The 23629-nt window shown below is 33.4% G+C and overlaps 1 protein-coding gene across 1 annotated transcript; it reads left to right on the top strand.

Annotated features, from left to right (window-relative positions):
- Positions 1-5136: 5136 nt before the first annotated feature.
- Positions 5137-21313, top strand: LOC100794995 (brefeldin A-inhibited guanine nucleotide-exchange protein 5). Its single transcript, XM_006593915.4, has 33 exons — positions 5137-5595; positions 5793-5865; positions 6037-6265; positions 6374-6495; positions 6587-6645; positions 7720-7777; positions 7859-7943; positions 8033-8236; positions 8310-8368; positions 8460-8529; positions 8609-8677; positions 9785-9907; positions 9986-10039; positions 10125-10213; positions 10335-10431; positions 10544-10642; positions 10743-10934; positions 11060-11170; positions 11259-11443; positions 11932-12555; positions 12756-13173; positions 13578-13817; positions 13917-14040; positions 14133-14281; positions 14967-15323; positions 15582-15748; positions 15834-16096; positions 16543-16715; positions 16796-16909; positions 17413-17549; positions 17653-17983; positions 18849-18944; positions 20752-21313. Exons 1-33 carry the CDS (start codon positions 5481-5483, stop codon positions 20812-20814), a joined length of 5349 nt encoding a protein of 1782 aa, XP_006593978.1. The 5' UTR covers positions 5137-5480; the 3' UTR covers positions 20815-21313.
- Positions 21314-23629: the final 2316 nt, after the last annotated feature.

The raw sequence follows: 23629 nt of genomic DNA, 5'->3' as shown, positions 1-23629 counted from the left end.
TATTGTAAAAGGAACAAGGGCCTTCTCTTCTCTTCTTGTGCTGTTTTCTTTTTGCCCCTTCAATTGGTGTTCTGTTATAGTACCTACCTTTAGTTGAATCACAATTTAAGGTGTGTCAAAGTGAAAATACTGTTATTGAAGTTGGACTTAATAGGCCAATTCTATTGGTGAATCGGTTTAGTGACCAATTGGTGGATAAACCGGTTAGAACTCAACTAACTGTGAATCGGGTCGAATTAGTTTGTGGGGGAGGAACTTGTAAAACAAACCAGGTTTTAGTATAAGTCTCAAAAGTGGAAATTAAACATAAGACTTGATAATTAATTTAAGTAACAGCAACTACTATAATTTTTCTGATCTAGACCACTTGTTATCTTCTTGGAGGCAATTTTGTTCAAAGACTATTATAAATAATAAAATTCTTCTTTCAAACATTTAAGGTAATTACATATTCTAAGACTTGAACTCAAAATTATTAGTTAATATTAATTACTATAATAATACAACTATATGTTGAACATAAAACTCCTTGTTTCATTCATTCCAATGTCATTGATATGTCCAAATGTAGTTCTTGTAGGAGTTCTTAGAAATAAATAAGAATGTAATTTTATGAGTTTCTACTATGTGACGTGGCTGTCAAATGTAGAATTGTTCTCTATAAGAACCGGATCCCTTCCCATCATTCTAATGGCGATTTACTGGTAAAATTAGTGGTGGTAACGTAGTATCTCGATTAGATGAATGATTAGAAAGAGTTTAATGACAGTATGACACTAGGCGAAATACAATCTTCAAGAACACAAAGGTTCGGTTATGAAAATGCACAACTTGCTTCAAGGACAAAATCACTTTTGATTTGAAGGGTTAACAGGTGTATGTAATATCAGCACTGACACACATTTCTTTGACAATTCTGATTTTCTCATATCTCTTTCTCTTACTGTCCTTTTACAAACACACCACTCTCTTTTTATATTTCTTTTTTCCCTTTCCATTACATTATCCATCACATCTCTCGTTTTCTCTATTCTTTTTTTCTTCCTTTTCTTTCTTTCCCACAGGTATGATCTATCTCACAAGTCAACCCACAAAGGAACCTCATAGGATCATTGTTCTTCCTTTTAAGACTCTTTTTAGCACATTCTTTTATTTATCAAGTGCTGCATTGCATGCAGTTCCACTAAATGGAGTAAGTAATGAAATTTAGGTGTAATTCACAAAATAACAGAGAATTTAATAAAGTGTTAAAGAAGTATTCCTCTTTCTTTTGCTAAACTTGTTTGTGATTGATAAAATTTAGAAGCGTGAATCTGTTCAACAGCTCAATAGAGATAGGTATATATATGATAGGTAACTCTTCTAAAGCTTTTGGAATAAAGCAAATGATTCATTTCTTCAATTATTGAGTAAGAGCACAACATAATGGCTTAAGAAAAGAACAAAACTTAAGACACTCGCTGATATCAGGTCACTGAACCATTCGTGCTTTATTTCTATCGCTCTAGTTTTGATGTCTACAAAATTCATATCCACGTCATATTCTAATTTCTAATTACAAGTAGCCATAGATAAAAGAGAATCGTATAAAATATAAAATGCTACTTTGTTAGCATGATATTGGCATCATACTCCAACACGTAACTATAAACAGTTAGTATTTATTGTCAAAAGGAGTCGTTAATTTCCGTCAAAGAGACCGTGAGTGCATACAAAAGTGGGTATTCCTTTTTCTCATTCAGAGGTTAGAATTGGAACTTTGGATAACTTGATTAAGGAACACAGTTGATTACCACTTGTATCAACTAGTATTGATAAATCACTTTTATTTGTACTGTTATTTTAAGTTTTGTTAACAATGATTTAGGTTAGATTCTGATGACATTCTGCTTTCTTAGATGAAAGTGTAGGTGCTTGATGACATTTAAAAATACGAATGTCCAACAACAGCTCAATAGAGATAAGCAAATATTCTTTTCCCAGCTTTTGGAACAAATAAAATAAAATGGTAAGCAAGAGTTCACTATGTTGGGATAATAACCAAAGTGAAAAGATCAGAAAGCCACTAAGCCATATTTAATCAACGACTTGGCAAAGGCATTCCATTAAAAAAGATACCTATTACATTAGTGTTTGACAAGCCAACAAAATATAATAAAATGAAATATAATGGGACATTGTTGTTTTATATACTATATAATTTTTTTAGTTGGCCAATATATCTACAAGTTAAAATCTAGGTAAAATGATTTACCCAAGGAGTTAATATTCCTCAACAAATATTATTTCATGTATAACTGATCTAAATACTAATTTTTTTAATCACTTATTGAAAGCACATAGTTAATTGCTAATTATATTATGCATTATTTTTTTATTATCATAATTAGAATTTTTTATTCTTCAATTATATACTAAAAATATTCTTACAAACTTTGAAATTATAAGATTAATTTTTAATTTGAAACTTAAAACTTAATCATACTTAAAATTAGTTAAAGTTACATATGTATTATATATTTAATTGGAGGATGGATCAATTTAGTCTGAGAATAATTCTTTTATATTAAGTTCTTTATTCAAATTTAGACTTTTTTTTTAATAAAATATTGCTTTTTAGTGTGGGGCTAATCCAGCCACACTGTTACGTGACTTACATCAATAATTGAATGATAATCACAATTCTAATGGAGACTTTAACTTTTTGTCTCAACGTCAGATACCTAAACGCCTTTTCTAATTCTTTTAGTACGTCATCTTCGACGTTAACTTCTTACTCAATATTTATATCTATGATTTCAAATAACTAATCAACTAATAAACTACGGCTTATGTAAGCCCCTCTGTATCTGTAGATTGTAGTGGTATTGTATGCAAACCAGACGGTGTCGTCACTAACCTTTTTCAATCCAAATCATCATTTAATCTTTCAAAAGATTATCATTGTTGTTGTTAGTTATTTCATAATATCAATTGCCTGCATAAAGTTAAGTCTTCACCCGATCGCAAGTAAAATTTCAGATAGTTATATAATGACATTTAAAATCTGTTTGGATTTAAGGCTAAAAAATGTTTTTAAGAACTTATCTACTCTGAAAAATGATTTATATTTCTAATAAAAAAGATGTTAAAAGTATTTATAACTTGTATTCAAATATATCCTTAAACATATTTTATATACAATGACGGAGTAAAAGTATTTTAAATTTTTTTATAAATTATCAGCGAAGCATCAATTAATGAATTTAATGCTTATAAGTTATATTGCTCCTCTTACGTACATATTTTTATTTATTTATCTAAAATACTTTTGTTATTTTTTGTGAATTAAATTAATAATTTAGAGGAATAATATAAAATTCAATTAAACAAGAGTGATAATAAATGCATTAGAGTGATAACTACATCTTTAATATTTATTGCATAAAATTTGCAAGTGCATGAATTGTTCGTAAGAAATTAAATAACAAATATATATTGGTTTAAGTTATAATAATTTTATTTATAATATTAGTTATCTAAGTTAACAATAAATAAGAGAACAATATAAAAATTAAAAACAAGCATAAACAAACAAACTGATGAAACCTGAGTAACGACTAAGGACTTGTTTGTTTTATCATTATGTTGTTGCAAAGTATCATGATGCTTGGTTGGAGAAAAGGGGAAGGGTTTGTATAACATTTTGTTGTTTGGTTTAATTTTTAGGAAGAGATGTGAAGGAAATATGGGGAGCAAAACCCCTCTTAATCTAATTTTTGCTTCTTTCCTATATTGGGATATTTGGAGAGGGAAAGTAGGTGATTTAAAACATTTCAAATGTATTAATTAAAATAATCATACCTGTGTTTTGAAATTCAAAATCATTAGTATAAAATAGTGATTTTAAAAGTTTAATAATTTCTATCATCCCATTTCATTCAAACTAAATAATCCCATAATATTATTTATTTTCAATTTCTCTTTCACTCTCTCAAATCAAACAACCTAACATTTCACACTTTTTCCTATCTTTTTGCCTTTTATCCATTTCTCTCTTTATTTTCATCCGATCTATTTATTTTCTCGCTACCAAATGAAGTGTTTAGATAGTGGGAATTTCTTTTTCCATAGTCCATACACAAGGTGTGAAACTAAAACCTTAGTTAAGAAAAATAAACATATATCACTTGAATCAAGTTTTACTTGAATAAAAAAATATTAAATTTTAGAAAGGCTTAAATAACTTTTTATCTCTGTAGAATAGAGTATTTTTTCTATTTTAGTCCTTTTAGTATTTTGTTTGTTTTAGTCTTTTAAAGATTTATAATTTTTTATTTTAGTCCTTACTATCAAGCAACATTGCTAACAAATGATATAACAATGACATTAACAATTTATTGACTTGTTAACCCATGAAAAAAATTAACTGGATAATCACATGTAATTTTTTTAAATCATGTTTTAAAATTTTTCATCAATTAGTATGACATCGTCAACTATTTTTAACATATGATTTTTATAAAGTCATATTTATACAAAGAATTAAAAAAGTAAAAAAAATGAGAGCCTCATTTTATATTCTAATTTATAATTTACAACACAGAAGTAAATTTTAAATATGAAGGTTAATGAAATGAGTTAAAATAATATACCAAAATTTGTTGATGACATTTGAATCCTTTAATTAAGATCTGAAATTCAGTCCTTGACTTAAATATGAAATTGCAAATGGAAGTATACTTTTTCCAAAAAATGGACGGATCCGGTGTGACCTCCTAGTTATACCAAAACAAAAAAGAAAATAGTTTTTGCATGAATAATATTATTTTAAAACTTAATAACAAACATAAAATGATAACAATATACTACATCTCTTAACACAAAAAAAAAAAAAAAGTTAATCTTAACACAAACACCTTAATTTTATATATTGGGTTCTCACCAGAGTTGGTGGTGGCCATGCATGTTCTATACAAAAGCCCAAACACAGATCCAGAACGAATCTGATCAGTCCAATACATTGTTGGCCCAAAATGAAGAAAACAAAAAAGATTATACCAAAAAAATAATAATTAAAAGGTGAAAAAAAAAAAACAAAAAGTGTATTGCACAGTAGCCCCTTGTCTCCACAAATTTAGTTACGAGGCATGTTCTAAAATCTTCAGCTTGGGGAAACATTAGAATAGTTTAGTTTTGTTTTGGCTCTGCGTGACCAAAACAGACATAAATACATTTAAGACAGATCTACGCCCTTCTTTCTCTCCATTTTCTCAGATCTCTCTCTCACTCTTCCCAGCTTCAATTATCCCTCTCCTCCGGCATCCAATTTCGTCGCCGCCGGACAACACACATTCCCCGTTACAATACGATCTCGTTTCCGATTTGGGATGATCTTCAATTTTGATTCGCCCGCATTCCGTTTCCGAATTCCACACCGTCCGTGACCTGAACGCGCGCGGCCGTAGCGCAATTTGGTCGCCGCCAGAGAGTGAGACAAAATGGCCGGAGGTGCCGCCGGGGGTTTCGTCACTCGAGCGTTCGATTCTATTCTCAAGGAGTGTTCTTCTGTCAAGAAGTTTCCCGAACTTCAGAAAGCTATTCAGAATTACACAGGTCCCAACCCTAGATCCACTGCTTCATTCTCTATCTTACGCTTTTTTATCCTATTTGATGCTTTCTCTTTTCGATTGTGATAAGATAGTTATCCGCTTCAGTGGTCGATTGCTGGCATTGATTCTTTAGTTCATCTAGTTATGATGCTACTGGTAAATGGTGATGCCATTGATTATTTAGTTATGTTTTCGATACAGATATAACGAAACAGGCGAGCCAGAAAAAGCAGAGTGAGGTCAATCAAGCTGCACCTTCAGCTGAATCTGGGAGGTAAGATTTTTCAGAATAAGCACAGTTAGGACGATGTTGCGTTTTGAAATTTTGTTGTTGGAGGTTAGGTAAATTTAGTTATGGCAAATGAGTAACGGATAGTTCTTAGTTAGTGGAATGGGATCGAGCTTTCTGTTAATTCAATGTTTGGATTATATTGGTTTGTACTAGCACGAATGAAACTGAAGGTGGAGCGGCAACTAGGACAGAAGCAGATCAGTTCCAGAAGGCTGAGCATGCTTCAGATGACAGGCCTAAGATTGGAAACATTAATGTTGTTTTGGCTAGTGCTGGGAATACTCTTGAAGGAGCTGATGCAGAGCTTGTTTTAAATCCTCTTCGTCTTGCGTTTGAGACTAAGAACTTGAAAATCCTTGAATCTGCTTTGGATTGTCTTCATGTACGTGCATGCTTTCTTGAATCTGATCAATAAGGTGTTCAACCAGTCCTTATGGCATTTCTTCATGCTAACTAGGTCACTTACTATGTGTAACTATTGTTAATACAGAAACTTATTGCGTATGACCATTTGGAGGGAGATCCTGGGTTAGAGGGTGGTAAAAATGTCCCATTGTTTACAGACATTCTAAACATGGTTTGCAGTTGTGTTGACAATTCATCACCTGACAGGTATGCAAACCACTATGCATATTTAATGCTTATGCATTACTAGATATATATTTCCTGTTATACCTATTCATTTTTAAAAACCAACATGCAGTACTATTCTCCAAGTGCTGAAGGTTCTTCTTACTGCTGTGGCTTCTACTAAATTCAGAGGTATGTTTATTGTGAAAAAAAGAATCCATTGTTTTTTTATCTGTCTTCTGATAACATGTGTCACAGACATAAAATAATATAAATTTCTGTTCAAGGTATCTTTCAAATTCTAGAGTGATAAATAAAATAGAAATTCTTTACTTGTAATTTAAATGATTAATGTAATGTTTATTTAAAACTTAGACGAAGGTTTTATCTAAAGAAGCTTAATATACATTTTATTCTCTTCTGTTAATGAGAATTTTACACACATTTTATGACCATAGCTGAGTTAGTGGGAAACAATTATAAAAGAGTAGGCTCAGCATTGCATGTAATCTATTGGAAGGGCTAATTTACTTTGGCTTGACTGCCTTTTTATTCAGGGCAAAATGTTAGATCGATTTACCCTTTATGTTGTAGTACTGTTTTTCTCTGAAAAAGTCATAAGGGCTTTTGTCTAGAATTTGGTCATTAATCTACTTTGCTTTCCGTCTTGGAAGTATATCTCTCAGGGATTCACTTCCTTTAGATCACGTATTTCTCTACCTTTTGATGATGTTTTTCGCTTTGGGTTGGGAAGGATGTTTGAGGGGAAGTGTCTCGTTTTTAGAGGCCTTTATTTTCCTTTAGAATATGTTTCTGGGATATAAACTTGGTTTGTAGTTGCAATTGAAGATTCACAATAGTTATTATGACGTCATGTTACTCAGGCAATTATTGATGGGTTGACTTGTTTGAAGAATGAGCTTGGATAATTTAATGAGCTAGGGCCCCTTTTGCCCCTTTATGCTGCTAGCTTCAGGGTTCTGCTGCTTGCCTCTAGGTTTTTGTTTGACTTGTTTCGCCATTTTATTGTACCTCTTTTTATCAAATTCAAGTACTATGAGATTGAAAGTTGAGACCTGCAAGTACTCGAATTAGGCATGATTGGAAATCAGTTGGTGCCAAACTGTTTGTGTAAAGAAAAAACAAGATTACTAATACATTCTAAGATGCTTTGGGCTGCTTTCCTTTCTTTGTTTTTAATATGTATATATATTTCTTTTTTCTTCTTTTTTGTATGATTTTTGAATCCTTATTTACATCATTCAGTACATGGCGAACCTTTACTGGGAGTTATCAGAGTATGCTACAATATTGCTCTGAATAGGTATCAATCATTTCTATTCTGTCTTCAAGAGCTGTTATTGTTAATCTATAATACTGAGATTTATTGTTTTTGGATTTGTAGCAAGAGTCCTATAAACCAAGCAACGTCGAAGGCAATGTTGACACAGATGATCAGCATCACTTTCAGGAGAATGGAAACTGATCCAGTGGGGCATCTAAATTTCTTAGTATTAAGCATATTTGGCTTATGGCTTTTGTAGTAAATTTTTTTAGTATTGCCTATCAAAATTTCCAGGTCGAAGCGTCATCTGCTTCCAGTGGGCATACAATTTCAAAGGCAGCTTCAGCAGAGAATTTAAACTCAAAATCTGATGAATCTTCAACGGGAGACTCAAATGAAAAAGAAATGACTTTGGGTGATGCACTTAGTCAAGCCAAGGATGCATCTCCAACATCTCTTGAGGAACTTCAGAATCTTGCTGGAGGTGCTGATATAAAGGTAAATTAATTGCATAGTTTGTATTGAACCCTATCATGTCCTTATTATGACAAGATTGTGTTTTCTTGTATAGGGCTTAGAAGCGGTACTGGACAAGGCAGTGCATACTGAAGATGGTAAAAAGATAACACGGTATAAAATATGAATATATGATATAGTACTTTGGGATATCCATTGTGTGATCTACTCTGAATAGTTGATTAACTATTAATCTTCTGTCAAGTGGGATTGATTTGGAGAGCATGAGTATAGTACAACGTGATGCTTTGTTGGTATTCCGCACTCTTTGCAAGGTTGGTTCTCTCACTTTAACAATGGCATTGTGGTTAATTTCTTGTGAACATTACATATACTTCTTAATTTATTTGACAGATGGGTATGAAGGAAGATAATGATGAAGTTACAACGAAGACGAGGATATTGTCGCTTGAGCTTCTTCAGGTTATACAGTGATTTCAGCTTCAATTACTAGTTAGTTAATAGGTGCAGGATAATGCATTGGAATGTTATATTACTTGTAGTCATGCAGAAGTAATTATTTGCTTTATTTTATGGGCCAACTTGTGGGTGCCTAGTACATTTTATTTTATGTGACAGACTTGGGCCCTGTTTGGATAAGCTTCTTTGTAATCGCTTATAGGAGAGGAAATAAGAAGAACAAAAGAAATAAGCTTTTCCCGCAGTTACAATCAGTTTTTTTTTGGAGAAGTTAAAATCATTTAGCTTATCCAAAAGGCTAATTTTAATTTGTACATAAGCTAATTTTAGTTTATGAGACAAGCTTATTTAATTTTCCCTTCTTATTTTCTTTCATGGAGAATCTTAGCCAAATGGGGCCTTTGTGTTGTTCAATGATTTTACCCTTGGTTGAGATCTAGAACGATATATTGTAGTTAGAAGCTGAGTGAACCACCTAAATAACTGTGCCATCTGGCAGCTGGTTAACTGTCAGGTTAACTGTGGAACTGCCAAGAAAACCTAAGTTACTCAAGCATTGTTCTAATGCACTCTAACGCAAGGAAAGAAAATTTATAATATTTTGTCTTGGTGTTGTTATTTGTATTTAATGCAGAGCCTTATGCAAGGAGGACATCGTATATTTTTTTTTATCATTCTTTGAAAGCTTCCATGTGAATGAATCCTAGTAGGTAGACACAGAGATTCCTTCAAAACAAAATACAAAATGAAAACGAATACAAAATGAAAGGTGAAGAATACAATAGATGGCCTCAATAATTCAGTGGGTCAAGGTCTTAAAAGGCTCTGAAAAAATATCCACTGTACCACTGCCAGCTACTGCTATTGTACTGTTAGTTCAAAAAACGATTTGTTGAGCAGAAAATAGATGACACAACTCGTTTTGTATTGTTGATTAATGTAATTTTCAATTCTTCCGATTATAAGGCTTGACTATATCATTAAGTGGGAGTAGATAGGATAGGAACAAATATTCCATCCTTGTTCTTCCCATTTGATATTCAAACTTTTCATTCTTTGACAGTTACTATTTTGACTGTTCAGTCACATGCTTCTTATGTTATTTTTCAGGGTTTGTTGGAGGGAGTCAGCCACTCATTTACAAAGAACTTCCATTTTATTGATTCAGTGAAGGCATATCTTTCATATGCATTGTTACGAGCTTCAGTTTCACAATCCCCTGTCATATTTCAGGTTTTATTGAACTGCATTACCTTTCTTTGCGTAAAGTATCCATGTGTAAATTGTGATATTGATATTCTTTCTTGGCAGTATGCAACTGGAATATTTTTGGTGCTGTTATTGCGATTCAGGGAGAGTCTCAAAGTATGTATGTCATTCTGTAGATTTTGCAGAAGCTTCTTAATGTTAATTTGATGTCTCACTTGTTTTTACTCTATTTTGTTTCCAGGGTGAAATAGGCATCTTCTTTCCATTGATTGTTCTTAGACCACTGGATGGATTAGAATTTCCTGTCAACCAAAAACTTAGTGTTCTTCGGTATAATGTTCTTCCTGGTTGATTAAAATATTGCTTGATTATAAACTTTGTTAATGAAATTTCTTGTGTTGTTTGCCATTCCTTTTCCATATTGTTAATTTGGTTTAGTGTGGGTTTGCAGGATGTTAGAGAAAGTATGTAAGGATCCACAGATGCTTGTTGACATCTTTGTGAATTATGATTGTGATCTTGAGGCACCAAACTTGTTTGAACGAATGGTATTATCTTACAGAGCAATCTTTTATGGCATTATAGACAGCATGTAAATTAGTTATGACCTCTTTGGTAAATATAATAATAATCTCTGTTATTTTCCTATTCAATTTGTAGGTTACTACTCTGTCCAAAATAGCTCAAGGAACTCAAAATACCGATCCAAATTCAGCTGCTCTTTCTCAAACAGCTTCAGTTAAAGGCTCATCACTTCAAGTAGGTTTAGTTGTTGCCTTTTTGTTGGAAATCAGTAATTCATTGAATGAATTTTTTTATAAAGTTGCCTATTGATCCCATTTTCTTTTATCCTTCCTAGGGTCTTGTGAGTGTGCTTAAATCACTAGTTGATTGGGAGCAATCACATAGGGAGTTGGAAAAGTTAAAGAATAATCAGCAAGAAGGGATTTCAGCTGGAGATTCTTCTGAAATAAGATCTAGGGAAGATGTAACCAGTGACTTTGAGAAGGCTAAGGCTCATAAATCCACATTGGAGGCAGCCATTGCTGAGGTATTGATCATGTTTTGTTTAATCTTTTTCAACAGGGAAGGGAAATTTGTCTTAACTCTTAACCTCTTGTTGCATAATGATGAAGCTATGTTGGGGGCTGACTTATGGTTTTAATAATCTTTTAGTTCAACAGAAAACCAATGAAGGGGGTGGAATATCTAATATCAATTAAGTTGGTGGAAAACACACCTGCTTCAGTTGCTCAATTTTTGAAAAACACACCCAATTTGGACAAGGTTGTGACCTTCTCTAGTATAATTTAATTTTTGATCTACCATTGCATCCAAGTTTGGTCTGGAATATATAACTGTTGGTTGCTTTCAGGCTACAATTGGTGACTATTTAGGTCAACATGAAGAATTTCCCCTTGCTGTGATGCATGCTTATGTAGATTCCATGAAATTTTCTGGATTTAAATTTGATACTGCAATCAGGGAGTTTCTTAAAGGGTTCCGACTTCCTGGAGAAGCTCAAAAGATAGACCGAATCATGGAAAAGTTTGCAGAGAGGTAATGGCTTTTTTGTACATGCAAGTTGCCTCCATTCCCCTCACCTGAGTGGCGACTGCTTGCCTGTCTGTTGAACTGTGATCGGACAATTAGATGTATTCATATTCATTTGTGCATCTGTATTGGAATCTCCTTTAGTGCTGAATTTTGATAGATGATTATGTGCCCAAAAACTATGCATCATCATTCTTGCTTTTAAGAATTTTATGCTCTATCAACAGATTTGTTTGACCATTGTGCAAGTCAGTTATTAATTTCCTTGAACCTAGTGGGAAAAAAGGAAAACTGACAGTCCTAATTATTCTGCTTCATGTGGACTGAGATTAAGATGTCTCAGGGTGTTTTATAAGGTGTCAAATCTTAGTTGATTGCCATGCATAATGTCTACTTATACTTTATATTTCGTGGGCATGATACCTTGTACCTGTACTGATAATTTATATCTTTTGTACTAATAGAAGTGTCTTGGTGCTTGTTGTCTATGGCAGATACTGTGCAGACAATCCTGGCCTTTTTAAAAATGCAGATACAGCTTATGTTCTAGCTTATGCTGTTATTATGTTAAATACTGATGCTCATAACCCAATGGTGTGGCCCAAGATGTCCAAGTCGGATTTTGTTCGCATGAATGCCAGGGATGATCTGGATGAGTGTGCTCCTAAAGAGCTACTAGAAGAGATCTATGATTCCATTGTCAAAGAGGAGATTAAAATGAAAGATGACACATCTTTAATTGGAAAAAGCAGCAGACAGAAGCCAGAGGGTGAAGAAGGACGCCTTGTCAGTATTCTTAACCTGGCACTCCCAAAAAGGAAGTCATCCGGAGATGCCAAGTCTGAAAGTGAGGCCATCATTAAGAAAACACAAGCTATATTCAGGAATAAAGGGGTGAAAAGAGGAGTTTTCTACACTGCCCAGCAGATTGAACTTGTAAGGCCCATGGTTGAAGCCGTTGGATGGCCTTTGCTTGCTACTTTTTCTGTAACTATGGAGGAAGGTGATAATAAGCCTCGTGTTGTTTTGTTGATGGAGGGATTTAAAGCTGGCATACATATTACGTTTGTGCTTGGAATGGATACCATGCGATATGCATTTCTAACATCTCTTGTCAGGTATATGTTCCTGTAGCCCCCATCCCACATCCCTAAAAAAACTGTCCCTGTGATTATCATAAGTTATTTGCTTTTTTTTTTATTATTATTATTTTGACATGCTAGGTAAGTTTCATGCTTTGTGGATGAGAATACAGGATGGCAACTTTGATGTTTGGTACAGTTGACAATGTTCATTAGTTTCTTTGTTGACACCTCAGGTTTACTTTCTTGCATGCCCCCAAGGAAATGCGCAGTAAAAATGTGGAAGCTTTGCGTACACTGTTGGTTCTATGTGACTCAGACATGAACGCTCTTCAAGATACATGGAATGCAGTTCTGGAATGTGTTTCTCGCCTCGAATTTATAACATCAACTCCTTCAATTTCTGTCACTGTTATGCATGGGTCAAACCAAATCTCCAAGGATGCTGTTGTTCAATCTCTGAAAGAATTAGCTGCAAAACCTGCAGAACAAGTTTTCATGAATAGTGTTAAACTACCTAGTGATTCAGTTGTGGAATTCTTCACTGCTCTCTGTGGTGTATCAGCTGAAGAGCTAAAACAAACTCCAGCTCGTGTCTTCAGCTTGCAGAAGCTTGTTGAAATTAGTTATTACAATATGGCTCGAATACGAATGGTATATGTTTTATCAACTGCGAAGTGCATATTTTTTCATCATTTTGACATTTCATGTCTTATAAATTGCTTTTGGTAGGGTTTTCTGCTTACTTTATTTTTTGAGCTATTGGACTTGTATTATTGTTAATTTTTTGTTTTCAATGTCTTGGCTCAAATGTATTGCTTTTCTAGTGGAAAAGCCATTTATATTTATTAATTGGGTTTAGTTTATGCATATATAATGAGTGCACATATATGTACATGTGTATGAAATTTTTTATAGCCACTGAGGAATGATTTGAAAATATGGTTTTGCTCAAGCTATCTGTAAACATTATCATTGTGCTTCTATCCCTTGTAATAATATTGTCTTTTGATGCTGCTCTGAATGCATTTCTAAGCTCTAATTGTTATGTTTTTCAGGTCTGGGCTAGAATCTGGTCTGTCCTAGCAAATCACTTTATATCAGCAGGGAGTCATCATGATGAGAAAATTGCTATGTATGCCATAGATTCTCTAAGACAACTTAGTATGAAGTATTTGGAGCGTGCTGAACTGGCCAATTTCTCTTTCCAAAATGATATTCTTAAACCATTTGTTGTTCTTATGCGGAATAGTCAAAGTGAATCCAAAAGGAGGCTAATTGTTGACTGCATTGTCCAGGTGTAGTGGGAATAAGTTCTGAATCCTGATTCTTGCATTTGAGGTTAATATCATTGGATATATTTACTAAAATTTAGCCGGCACTGTTGCCTATCACAGATGATAAAATCTAAGGTTGGAAGCATAAAGTCTGGGTGGCGTAGTGTATTTATGATTTTTACAGCTTCTGCAGATGATGAATTGGAATCAATTGTCGAGAGTGCATTTGAAAATGTTGAGCAGGGTAAGAATAATTTTCTTTGTCTTTGTCTTTGTTATTGCAGTCTAAGTCTACTATTGCATTTGTGGTGTATCTAACACATGGACATTTTACAGTCATCTTAGAACACTTTGATCAAGTAGTGGGAGACTGTTTCATGGATTGCGTGAATTGTCTGATCAGGTTTGCCAACAATAAAACTTCACATCGTATTAGCTTGAAGGCTATTGCACTCCTGCGGATCTGTGAGGACCGTCTGGCAGAGGTTTGTTGGGTTATCTGTAGGAAATTACTTTTCTGAATAGGAAGATTACACACACGCATTCATGCACACGCACACATCAATAGAATGAAACTGGGTAGACGTTTATATCAAAATCCATCCACTACCCTCATCTAGGATCTATTTCTATGGTATGTTTTTCTGGCGGTATGATTTCTCAAAGTACAGAGATGATACAATGTTTTAATATTATTTTTCCAAATCCTCAATCTTTTCATAAGATGAGACATTTCAGTGATAGTGTATATGCTGTATAGGTCCTATCCTATTGCAAGTAGTATAGACCTGCAAGTAGCTTAGTGCTACTCCTTAGTTATGACAGCTGTTGAGTTAGTTGCAACGGCTGTCAGTCTGTTAGAGCCAGGGCTCTACCTATGAACTTTATGAACACCTTTCTGTAAACATAAATCCATAACAATGAAAACATTCAGATTACTCTCTCTAAATTTTATGAACTTCTACATGGTATCAGAGTTAATTAAAAAGAAAAAGAAAAGCTCTGGCTTGATATTGCATTGATATCTACCATTGCTTTTGTGTGATGTATGCTGAAGTGTACATTGTTTCAGGATTTGGAAAATATTTATTTATTTTACTGTCAATTATTGGTTCCTTTCCTGCCTTGATGCCCCTTTTTTAAGTGGTTTTATTTGTTTGTCTGCTTAAGGGTCTTATTCCTGGAGGTACTTTAATGCCTATTGATGCTACTTTGGATGCAACTTTCGATGTAACGGAGCATTATTGGTTCCCAATGCTGGCTGGTTTATCTGATCTAACATCAGATCAAAGGCAAGAGGTCAGAAGTTGTGCACTTGAAGTCTTGTTTGATTTACTGAATGAAAGAGGTAGCAAGTTCTCCACAGCATTTTGGGAGAGTATATTCCATCGCGTTCTGTTTCCAATTTTTGATCATGTGAGACATGCTGGGAAAGAGGGCTTTATTTCTCCTGATGATGATTGGTTTCGTGAAACAAGCATACATTCACTTCAGCTTCTATGCAACCTTTTCAACACATTCTATAAGGTAAAGAATTAAAACAGTCTTGTTTTCTATTCTTGTAACTTTAACAAGCATACATTTGAAATTTTTGCTTAGAAAAAAGTTAGCAGACAGTCTTACAGTTTTAATTGGAAAATGGCCTGTGTTGACTTTGTTAGTTTCTTATATTAGATGCTTTTGTTATCTTATAAATTATTTATGAAATTTGGACCATTCTGTTCAGCATTTATCTGATTGCTGTTAAATTTTAAAAAGATTACTCATGAGGAATCTTGTTTCCAGGAGGTTTGTTTTATGTTGCCTCCACTACTGGGTCTGTTGTTAGATTGTGCCAAAAAGACAGATCAAACAGTGGTCTCAATATCTCTTGGTGCTTTGGTGCATCTCATTGAAGTTGGTGGACACCAATTCAGTGAAAGTGACTGGGACACACTACTTAAAAGCATAAGGTGTAAATTTTTTCCTATTTTCTGAAGATTCATTTTTGTTATTCTAATATCAACTGTAAAACATTCATTTAATCTTGATCTCCAGAGATGCTTCGTATACTACACAACCTCTAGAACTGCTTAATGTGTTAAGTTTTGAAAACCTGAGGAACCATGGAAGCATTATTAGTGATTCTGAAGGCAACGCAGGTGACAGTGGGACCACAAGGTCTATTGACAATGAGGTAATTGGTGACCGTCAACTTGATGTCAATAGTAATGGGAAATTGTCTCCACTGGCATCCTCAAATACAAATGCTGATGGAGTGGAAGATTCTATATCACAGACAAATGTAGATCAGTCTGAAGGTTAGTTTTTTGTTTTTAATTTAGTTGGGTGCTGTTTAAACATGTGCATGTCTTCAGTCAGATAAGTGAGAAGTGATATCAATTATCAAATAGATTAGTTTCACAAAAATTAGCTTATCGAGAAAAAGAATAAAAACGTGAAATATCTCATTCAAAATTGCCACATCTCATGGTGGGGCCTTAGTGACTACTTTTAGGGGCGGGCACAAGTCGGATTGCCTCAGAACCATGACTTCTATCCAATCCAATTAATTTTAATCGGTTCAGATTGGATTTTGCCTCGGGTGGATCGGATTGGATTTTCAAAAGAGAACTTCAAGTTCCTATACAAACTCACCGGATTTGAAATTTTTTAACTTGATCCGAACCATGGATCGGTTCGGATTCACTGGGTTATCGGAAATGAATTTTGCTTGATGGTATTAAGAAGTTGTTTATTATTGTAGGCCTTCCATCTCCATCAGGAAGAACTCCCAAAGCTGCAGATGGAGAAGGTTTCCAGCGGAGCCAAACCTTAGGTCAACGGATTATGGGAAATATGGAAAATCTCTTCCTTCGAAATCTCACAAAATCTAAAAGCCATATATCTGATGCTTCTCAATCATCTTCTCCAATTAAGGTATCATGATATCTACAGTGACAATGTAGCACTGACTTTTATTATTATGTGAATACATCTCTTATTTTACTCCATTTTAGGTTGCTGATGCTGTAGAGCCTGATACCAAGAATGAGGAGAGTCCTTTGCTGGTAACTGTCAGGGGAAAGTGCATTACACAGTTATTGCTTCTTGGTGCAATTGATGGTATTCAGGTTTGTATGTTTATATCTTTTCTATGTTCAGATCTCACATTTTTAGGTTTCCCTAAATTTGTGTGTTAAAAAAGGTTTGTAACCCGAAAAGTTTTCAAGGTTTTTGCATTTGAAATAGAAGTGAAATTTTTGGTTGACTTTGCTGCCAACTATTTGATTGCTCGAGTCTGTGTAGGGTAAGGGGGAAATGTTTTCCTTCTTTTTCCTCCTCTTTCATAAAAGGTCTTGGAAAAATGTCTGTATGAGGAAGTACCTCTTCACACTGTATGTGAGGAAAAGAGGGAGAATGTAATTTGAGACCCATCCTGTTTAAATATAAATAGATTTGGTGGTGGAGGAAGCTTTGGAACCCATCTCCTATCCTAGCAAAACATTTCTTGATGGGGGGAGTTTGATAGTCAGATGAAACTTTTGCCTTTAACCTGGCTGTGATAGTCAATGTCAGTTTGAAGAGGATAAGCTTCAATATCTTCTTCCAACTATGTTTTTCTAATTATTTGCAGAAGAAATACTGGACAAAATTAAAATCCCAACAGAAGGTTTCTATAATGGACATTTTGCTGTCTTTGTTGGAGTTTGCTGCTTCATATAACTCATCCACCAATCTTAGAACTCGTATGCACCAAATTCCTGATGAAAGGTAAGACAATACTCAGTATCTAATTGTCTTAATTTTGTTCTGTTGGAATTTCTTTACAATTGGAATGTAGGACTTTAAGGTTCACTAAACTATTCTTGGACAGGCCACCAATAAATCTTCTTCGCCAGGAATTAGCTGGTACTGGCATATATCTGGACATCTTACAAAAAGCAACTTATGGTTTTGAAACAAAAAAAGAAAAAAGTCCAGAGTCTGTTGGATTTCAAGATGTGGACTCTACAGAAGTTAATGGCTTGAGTATTACTCAAGATTCTGATTCAGAAGTGAAATTTGAAAGGTTAGCTGAGGAGAAACTGGTGTCTTTCTGTGAACAGGTGCTCAGGGAGGCATCCGACCTCCAGTCAATTACTGGAGAAACCACTAACATGGATATTCATCGTGTCTTGGAACTGCGCGCTCCCATCATTGTTAAGGTTCGAAGTTTATTCTCCATGATAATATATGAAAATTCACCTGCCTTCTATTCAGTATCATAGTGTTGCCTTAATTGTTTAGTGAATATTGTAAATATTGCAGCTTAATGTTTAAATAAAATTTATCATAAAAGAGTTATTGTTTATCTGTGTAAAGATTTTTACACTACCCGTGAACCAGATTATGCCACCTCACCTGTTTAGAAACTGTTTTAAGCTTCTATTGTTGATGAAAAGCCTTAACATGGTGTGGCACTTGCTTGCTTGTAGATTGCATAAACTGATAGTGGATCACGGATCACCTTTAATCTCAAAATAATATATATATATATATATATATATATATATATATATATATATATATATATATATATATATATATATATATGTATGTATAAATAATGTATTTGTAGACTGATTTTTGTTTAGATCTCATAAAAAATTGCTAAATCTTTCTTCCATACCATGAGAAGCATAATCTCTCCAGTCTCTAGCTGTCTGTCTTGACTGGCATGCATTGCTGCCATAAAAAAATGCGGCCATATAATCAATGATGCTCTGCCTGTGGCTTTTTTAAGGTAGTTGCCATGTCCTGTATATAAAAAAACTGGCTGGATCCATCTTCTACATTCTTGGTTTTCTTCTCATTTCTTTCAGTTTATTTTCTCTTCTTGTTATTATTATTTTTCAAATGCTCTGGATACAGGTGTCTTTATTTCTTTTTCTATAACAAATCAATTAAAAGGGGTACTCGGCTTGAGTTTTTATCTGCTTGTTTTTCAGTCTAATTGGATTAGTTTCATTGCAGCTTAAGTTTATGTGTTCACTTCTGTGCTAATAAACTAATATTTATTAACCTTTTCAGGTGCTTCAAAGCATGTGTTTTATGAACAATAAGATTTTCAGAAGACATCTAAGAGAATTCTACCCCTTGCTAACAAAACTTGTTTGCTGTGACCAGGTATTTCTTGTTTCTACAATTAGTCAAGACTGCATTTAATTGATAGTTTTGCTTTGTGTGTAATCTGTAATGTATGGATGAAGATTTAAGGGAATGGATGCTCACTGTATAAAACTGAAGTTATTTTCTATTCCATCAGAAGAAGTATTGAGACAGGGACAATTGAAAGAAAAGGAACTTTGATATATTGAGTATGTTTCCAATACAAGCTCTAATATCCCTTTTATAGGGTAAACAACTAAGCCTAAAAAGAGGAATAAAGAAACAATATAAACAAAAAAGTATAAATATCAAGATACAAAGATCTTTTTCTCATCCTAAAATATCTATGATATTTACAATGGGGACAAACCTAAAAAAAATTCTAATTGATTTTCACCAGTTGATTTTTCAACTTACATTTTGGAAAGAAAAATAGTTATTATTTTGAACTGATAAGTAATTTTTGGGATTCCTCGGCTGCTGCTATATGTATGCCTTTCCTAGGTCATTATTTGGTTGTGTTTGCTATATGCTTATGTCAATAAAAATAGAATAATTGAATGAGATTCATTAAATGCTTTAAATATCCTTTACTATGAGGAAAACATATCAGAATTTGCCTGAAATTTAAAGATGGAAAGGTAATTGTTTGGCTCCTTTAGGTGTGTGTCTTTGTTTGACCATTGTTTTGTTGCAATTGCTAATGATAGTATGGTTTAATTATAAATTTGGTTCTTACACTTGACAACATTTATGGTTTTAGTCCTTACACGTAAAGATGACTTAATTTGATCTTTATATGAAAAAGAAAAACTGATTACAAATCAGTTCTTGTACAGAGAAAATTATGCCACATTTTGGTCCCTCCATGAAAAGTACTCTATATTTTGCTTTCTACACATGACATGTCATTTTTCGTGTTAGTCCATGCAAGAAAAATACTCTAACTCCGTTATAACTTCAGTAAATGTTGGGGACCAATTTTTAATTTTTTTGGTGTATAAGGACCACAATGTAGGATCTTTTTATGTAGGGGACTAAAACAAAAAGTTAGGTATAGGGACCAAAATTATAATTGAACCTAAAAAGACTTTTGCATGTGTATATTTTTTTTTTTAATGTACCTTCCCTTGCTTATTATTTAGAGGCAATTCTACAATACGAGTATTTTTTGTGGCATGGATTTCACTTGTAACTAATACACATTTGACTTAAATTAACCAAAATTGATTTCTTGTTAACTGTATTAAAACTAATCCCTAGCATTTCTCATTTTAAATACAGTAAACATCCATTTTGATCTTCCAAAGATATCATTGTCATCACTCATTAGTTTGGTCCTTTAATGATAAATACCCAAAAAATGTTCAACTTGATGTAAAAAAATGACAATTAGGACCATTTTGATATTAAACTTGAATCTTGTTAAAGCCAAAGGTAGCACCAATATTTTGGTTTTACCGCTGCTAGTCCTCCAGCATCATCTTGTTTACTTTTGTATTTGGATGATTAGAACTAGTTCTGATAGTATGGTTTGGTAGAGTTGCTGAACAGTTGAACAGTCAGAGACTCGGAATATACTGCTGTTAATATAAGAAAGCCATCAAAATATAGATTAAATGTGATTTCAATTTCTAATGACAACGTGTATATATCTTTTTCTAATTTAAGGAAATTACTATGTATTACCAGTAAAAGATACACTGTCAATTCCTCTAAAATACTGGATTCCATTAAAGAACCTAGCTCTTTTTGTTTTTCTTTTTGGGAGGGGGTGTTAAGAAATGCCTCATGTGATGAACTGATAATCCTTTGTTTTGATCAGATGGATGTTCGGGGAGCTCTTGGTGATTTATTCCAGGCACAACTAAAACCTCTTTTACCATAACCGTCGTATAATGCCGCTGATAATCCTGTGTGATCAGATGGACGTTCGGGGAGCTCTTGGTGATTTATGCCAAGCACAACTGAAAGCTCTTTTACCATAACTGTCTTATAATGCCGTTGTTAGGATTCTCAGATATAAACTCCAGGGTATTGCCGTTGTCAGTTTTAGCTGGCTTGGAAAGAAGAAATATGGTGGCATTTTTTTGTATTAATCTTTTTATGGAAATTTTGTGATTGTACTAACAGTTTTGTAGAAAAGAAATAGAAATGTAATTTGGTTTCATCTGACCTCCCAATATTTGTTTGCACTTGACTCAATTTGTTTGTGCAGTATTTGGACAATAGGTGAAAGCTCTGATTGAGGTTTCGAATCAGTCTTTTGTTGTATGATAACAGATGTATACCATGTGAAACCCTTGTCTTTCATGAGAAGGAATATCAACTATTTGCTATTCATAATGTATACTAGAAAAAAAAAAAGTAGCAGTTATCCCCCTTTTCCCATTTCTTCGTTTTTATTTTATTTATTTTTTGACATGTTCAGACTTCATGCCTTTATTTTGAATGTTACCCCTTTACGAGTTGATTTGATTTCTCACTGTCAGTTTTTGATATTTTTTTTTTTTGCACAGCAAAAATAGAATTTAATTTATAATAAGAGACAGCACTAGGTGTACTGAATTACAATCAAGAGGATACAAAGACAAAGATAGCCGAACCCAACTAAAAAATCCAAAAAGAGAATAAGCTAAACAAGATAGGTCAAGTCCCTTCTAAGATAATTCATCCTTCAAGTTAGTTGACCAGTGATTGAAATGAGTTTGGAAGCCTTAGTTTGGAAGTCTTTCTCTGTACATTTTAACCAGGAACAAGTATGGAATAAAGCTTCATCCATGAGATTTACAGGATTGAAAGTCTGGTTATTGAAAACCAAACTATTTTTATGTTTCCAAATCATCATGGACAAGGTTATCCACAACACTTTCCATCTCTTGTGTGGGAGAATTGCATAAAGTGATTCTTTGGCTCTATGGGAAAAGGGTCCACTCTATTAACCCAACTCAAAACATCCCACCACAAAGACCTAGTTTTGATGCAAGAGAACATAACATGGCTGACATGTTCCTCTTCAGATTCACATAAAGGACAGCTATAGGAAGGCAAATCCACCTGTTTTTGATATTTTAATCACATAACATGGCTGGCCAGTTTTTGATATTTTATCTTTGCCTTTTAATGAATTATGAATGTGTTCTCGTTATGAGCTGGGGTCAGCTCAAGGTGATTGTCCTAGAGTAGGAGGCCTAGGAACCTCCTAAGAAAAAGGTTAAGAAAAAGGTGAAGGAAGGAAAGACTTGTATTATTTTTTTGCTTGATTTCTATATTGCATGATTCGTTCATATATATATATAAGCACCAAAATATGAAAAGTTGTTAACCAAATTCTAAAATTGTACTAACAGCACTAATGGAATTTAGCAAATAACAGAAAGAAACATATATGGCAGACAGCATATGCTCCTTTGGCCAATTAAGTTCTGCCAGCTTAACACTCCTGTTCAGAATTGGTTATACAAAATCTTTCAAACTGAGGTTTGATGATTCTCCTTTTGGGCCTCTGATTTGTGCTTGTCTCCCTTGTGTCTGCTTGCTGCATCTGTTTCTCTGTTTCAGTGTTAATTGCTTGTTGTGCCCATTGTTGTTGCTCTCTTCCTTTCATAACAGTTCGTGTGTATCATATAAGTTGAGTTGGATTGGAACTTGTTAATCCATATACTTGTAACTGTAAACTTCACTAAAACAACGAAGATGATACGTTGTAAGGGAAAAAAAAAAAACAAGCTTGCCTTCGGTATATTAAGCACGATTAGTCGCTTTTCGTTCCAATCTATTATTTTAAATTTAATTAGTTTGATTTTATTCTGGAATTAATAGTTCTTATTCAAATATATAGAGGTTTACAATGATTTTGGGATATGAAATAATTTAAAAGTTTGGAAATTAGATATTTTAATGAAAATTCTACAGTAAAAGTCTTTTAAGGCATGGCATTGGGATTTAAAGAGTGGAAATTTAAGTGCTTATTAATTTTAAGGTGAAAAATCATGGTTTGGATTGTTAGTTTAAAATGATGTATTTAAAAAAAAGATTAAAAATAAGTAATTTAATTTTTTTATAGGTAGAAAGTAATTAATTACAGAAGTAATTTTACTTAATTTAAAATGCTGGAGTTTAATAAGAATAGAATTTACAAGATTAAAATTGCACACAATTTATTCATTTTATTTACAATATTTGCACTTTTCATTTCAATTGACCATGGCAAATTTAATATAAATTGTTACATTTATGACAACCTTGCAAAGTTTGAACAAGAGCGTTACTCAAGTGTATTTGACTGCGTTTTTTAGTTTTATAATCTGTTTGATTTTTGTTTATAAAAACTATTTTTAGTTTTCAAACTCTAAAAAGCAAAACTTATTTTATGGGTAAAAATTGTTTCTCTACTAAGAAGTTCATTGGTCTTGTCCTGCCCACTTCTACATTATTCCTACCCATAGCAGAGCAGCTCCAAATTGTTCGTTGGATGTCAATTAGAGCTATTCCAATTCGAGATTGAAATGGAATCTATGAAACTTTCTAAGAAAAGAGAAAACGATTATTAATGAAGCTATTGCCTTTTGTTATGGCGTGATGGAAAATTAGTACTGTAGTTTTCTCTTTCAACGTATCTGTATAAGGAAATTCGATACGATCCTAGGTATATAGTATTAAATTAAAATAAGCACGATAATAAATAATAAATAAGTAGACGA

The sequence above is a fragment of the Glycine max genome, chromosome 13, assembly GCF_000004515.6.
Source record: "Glycine max cultivar Williams 82 chromosome 13, Glycine_max_v4.0, whole genome shotgun sequence".
Lineage (NCBI taxonomy): Eukaryota > Viridiplantae > Streptophyta > Magnoliopsida > Fabales > Fabaceae > Glycine > Glycine max.
The sequence above is the reverse complement of the archived record's forward strand: the minus strand, read 5'-3'. Positions and strand labels throughout refer to the sequence as shown.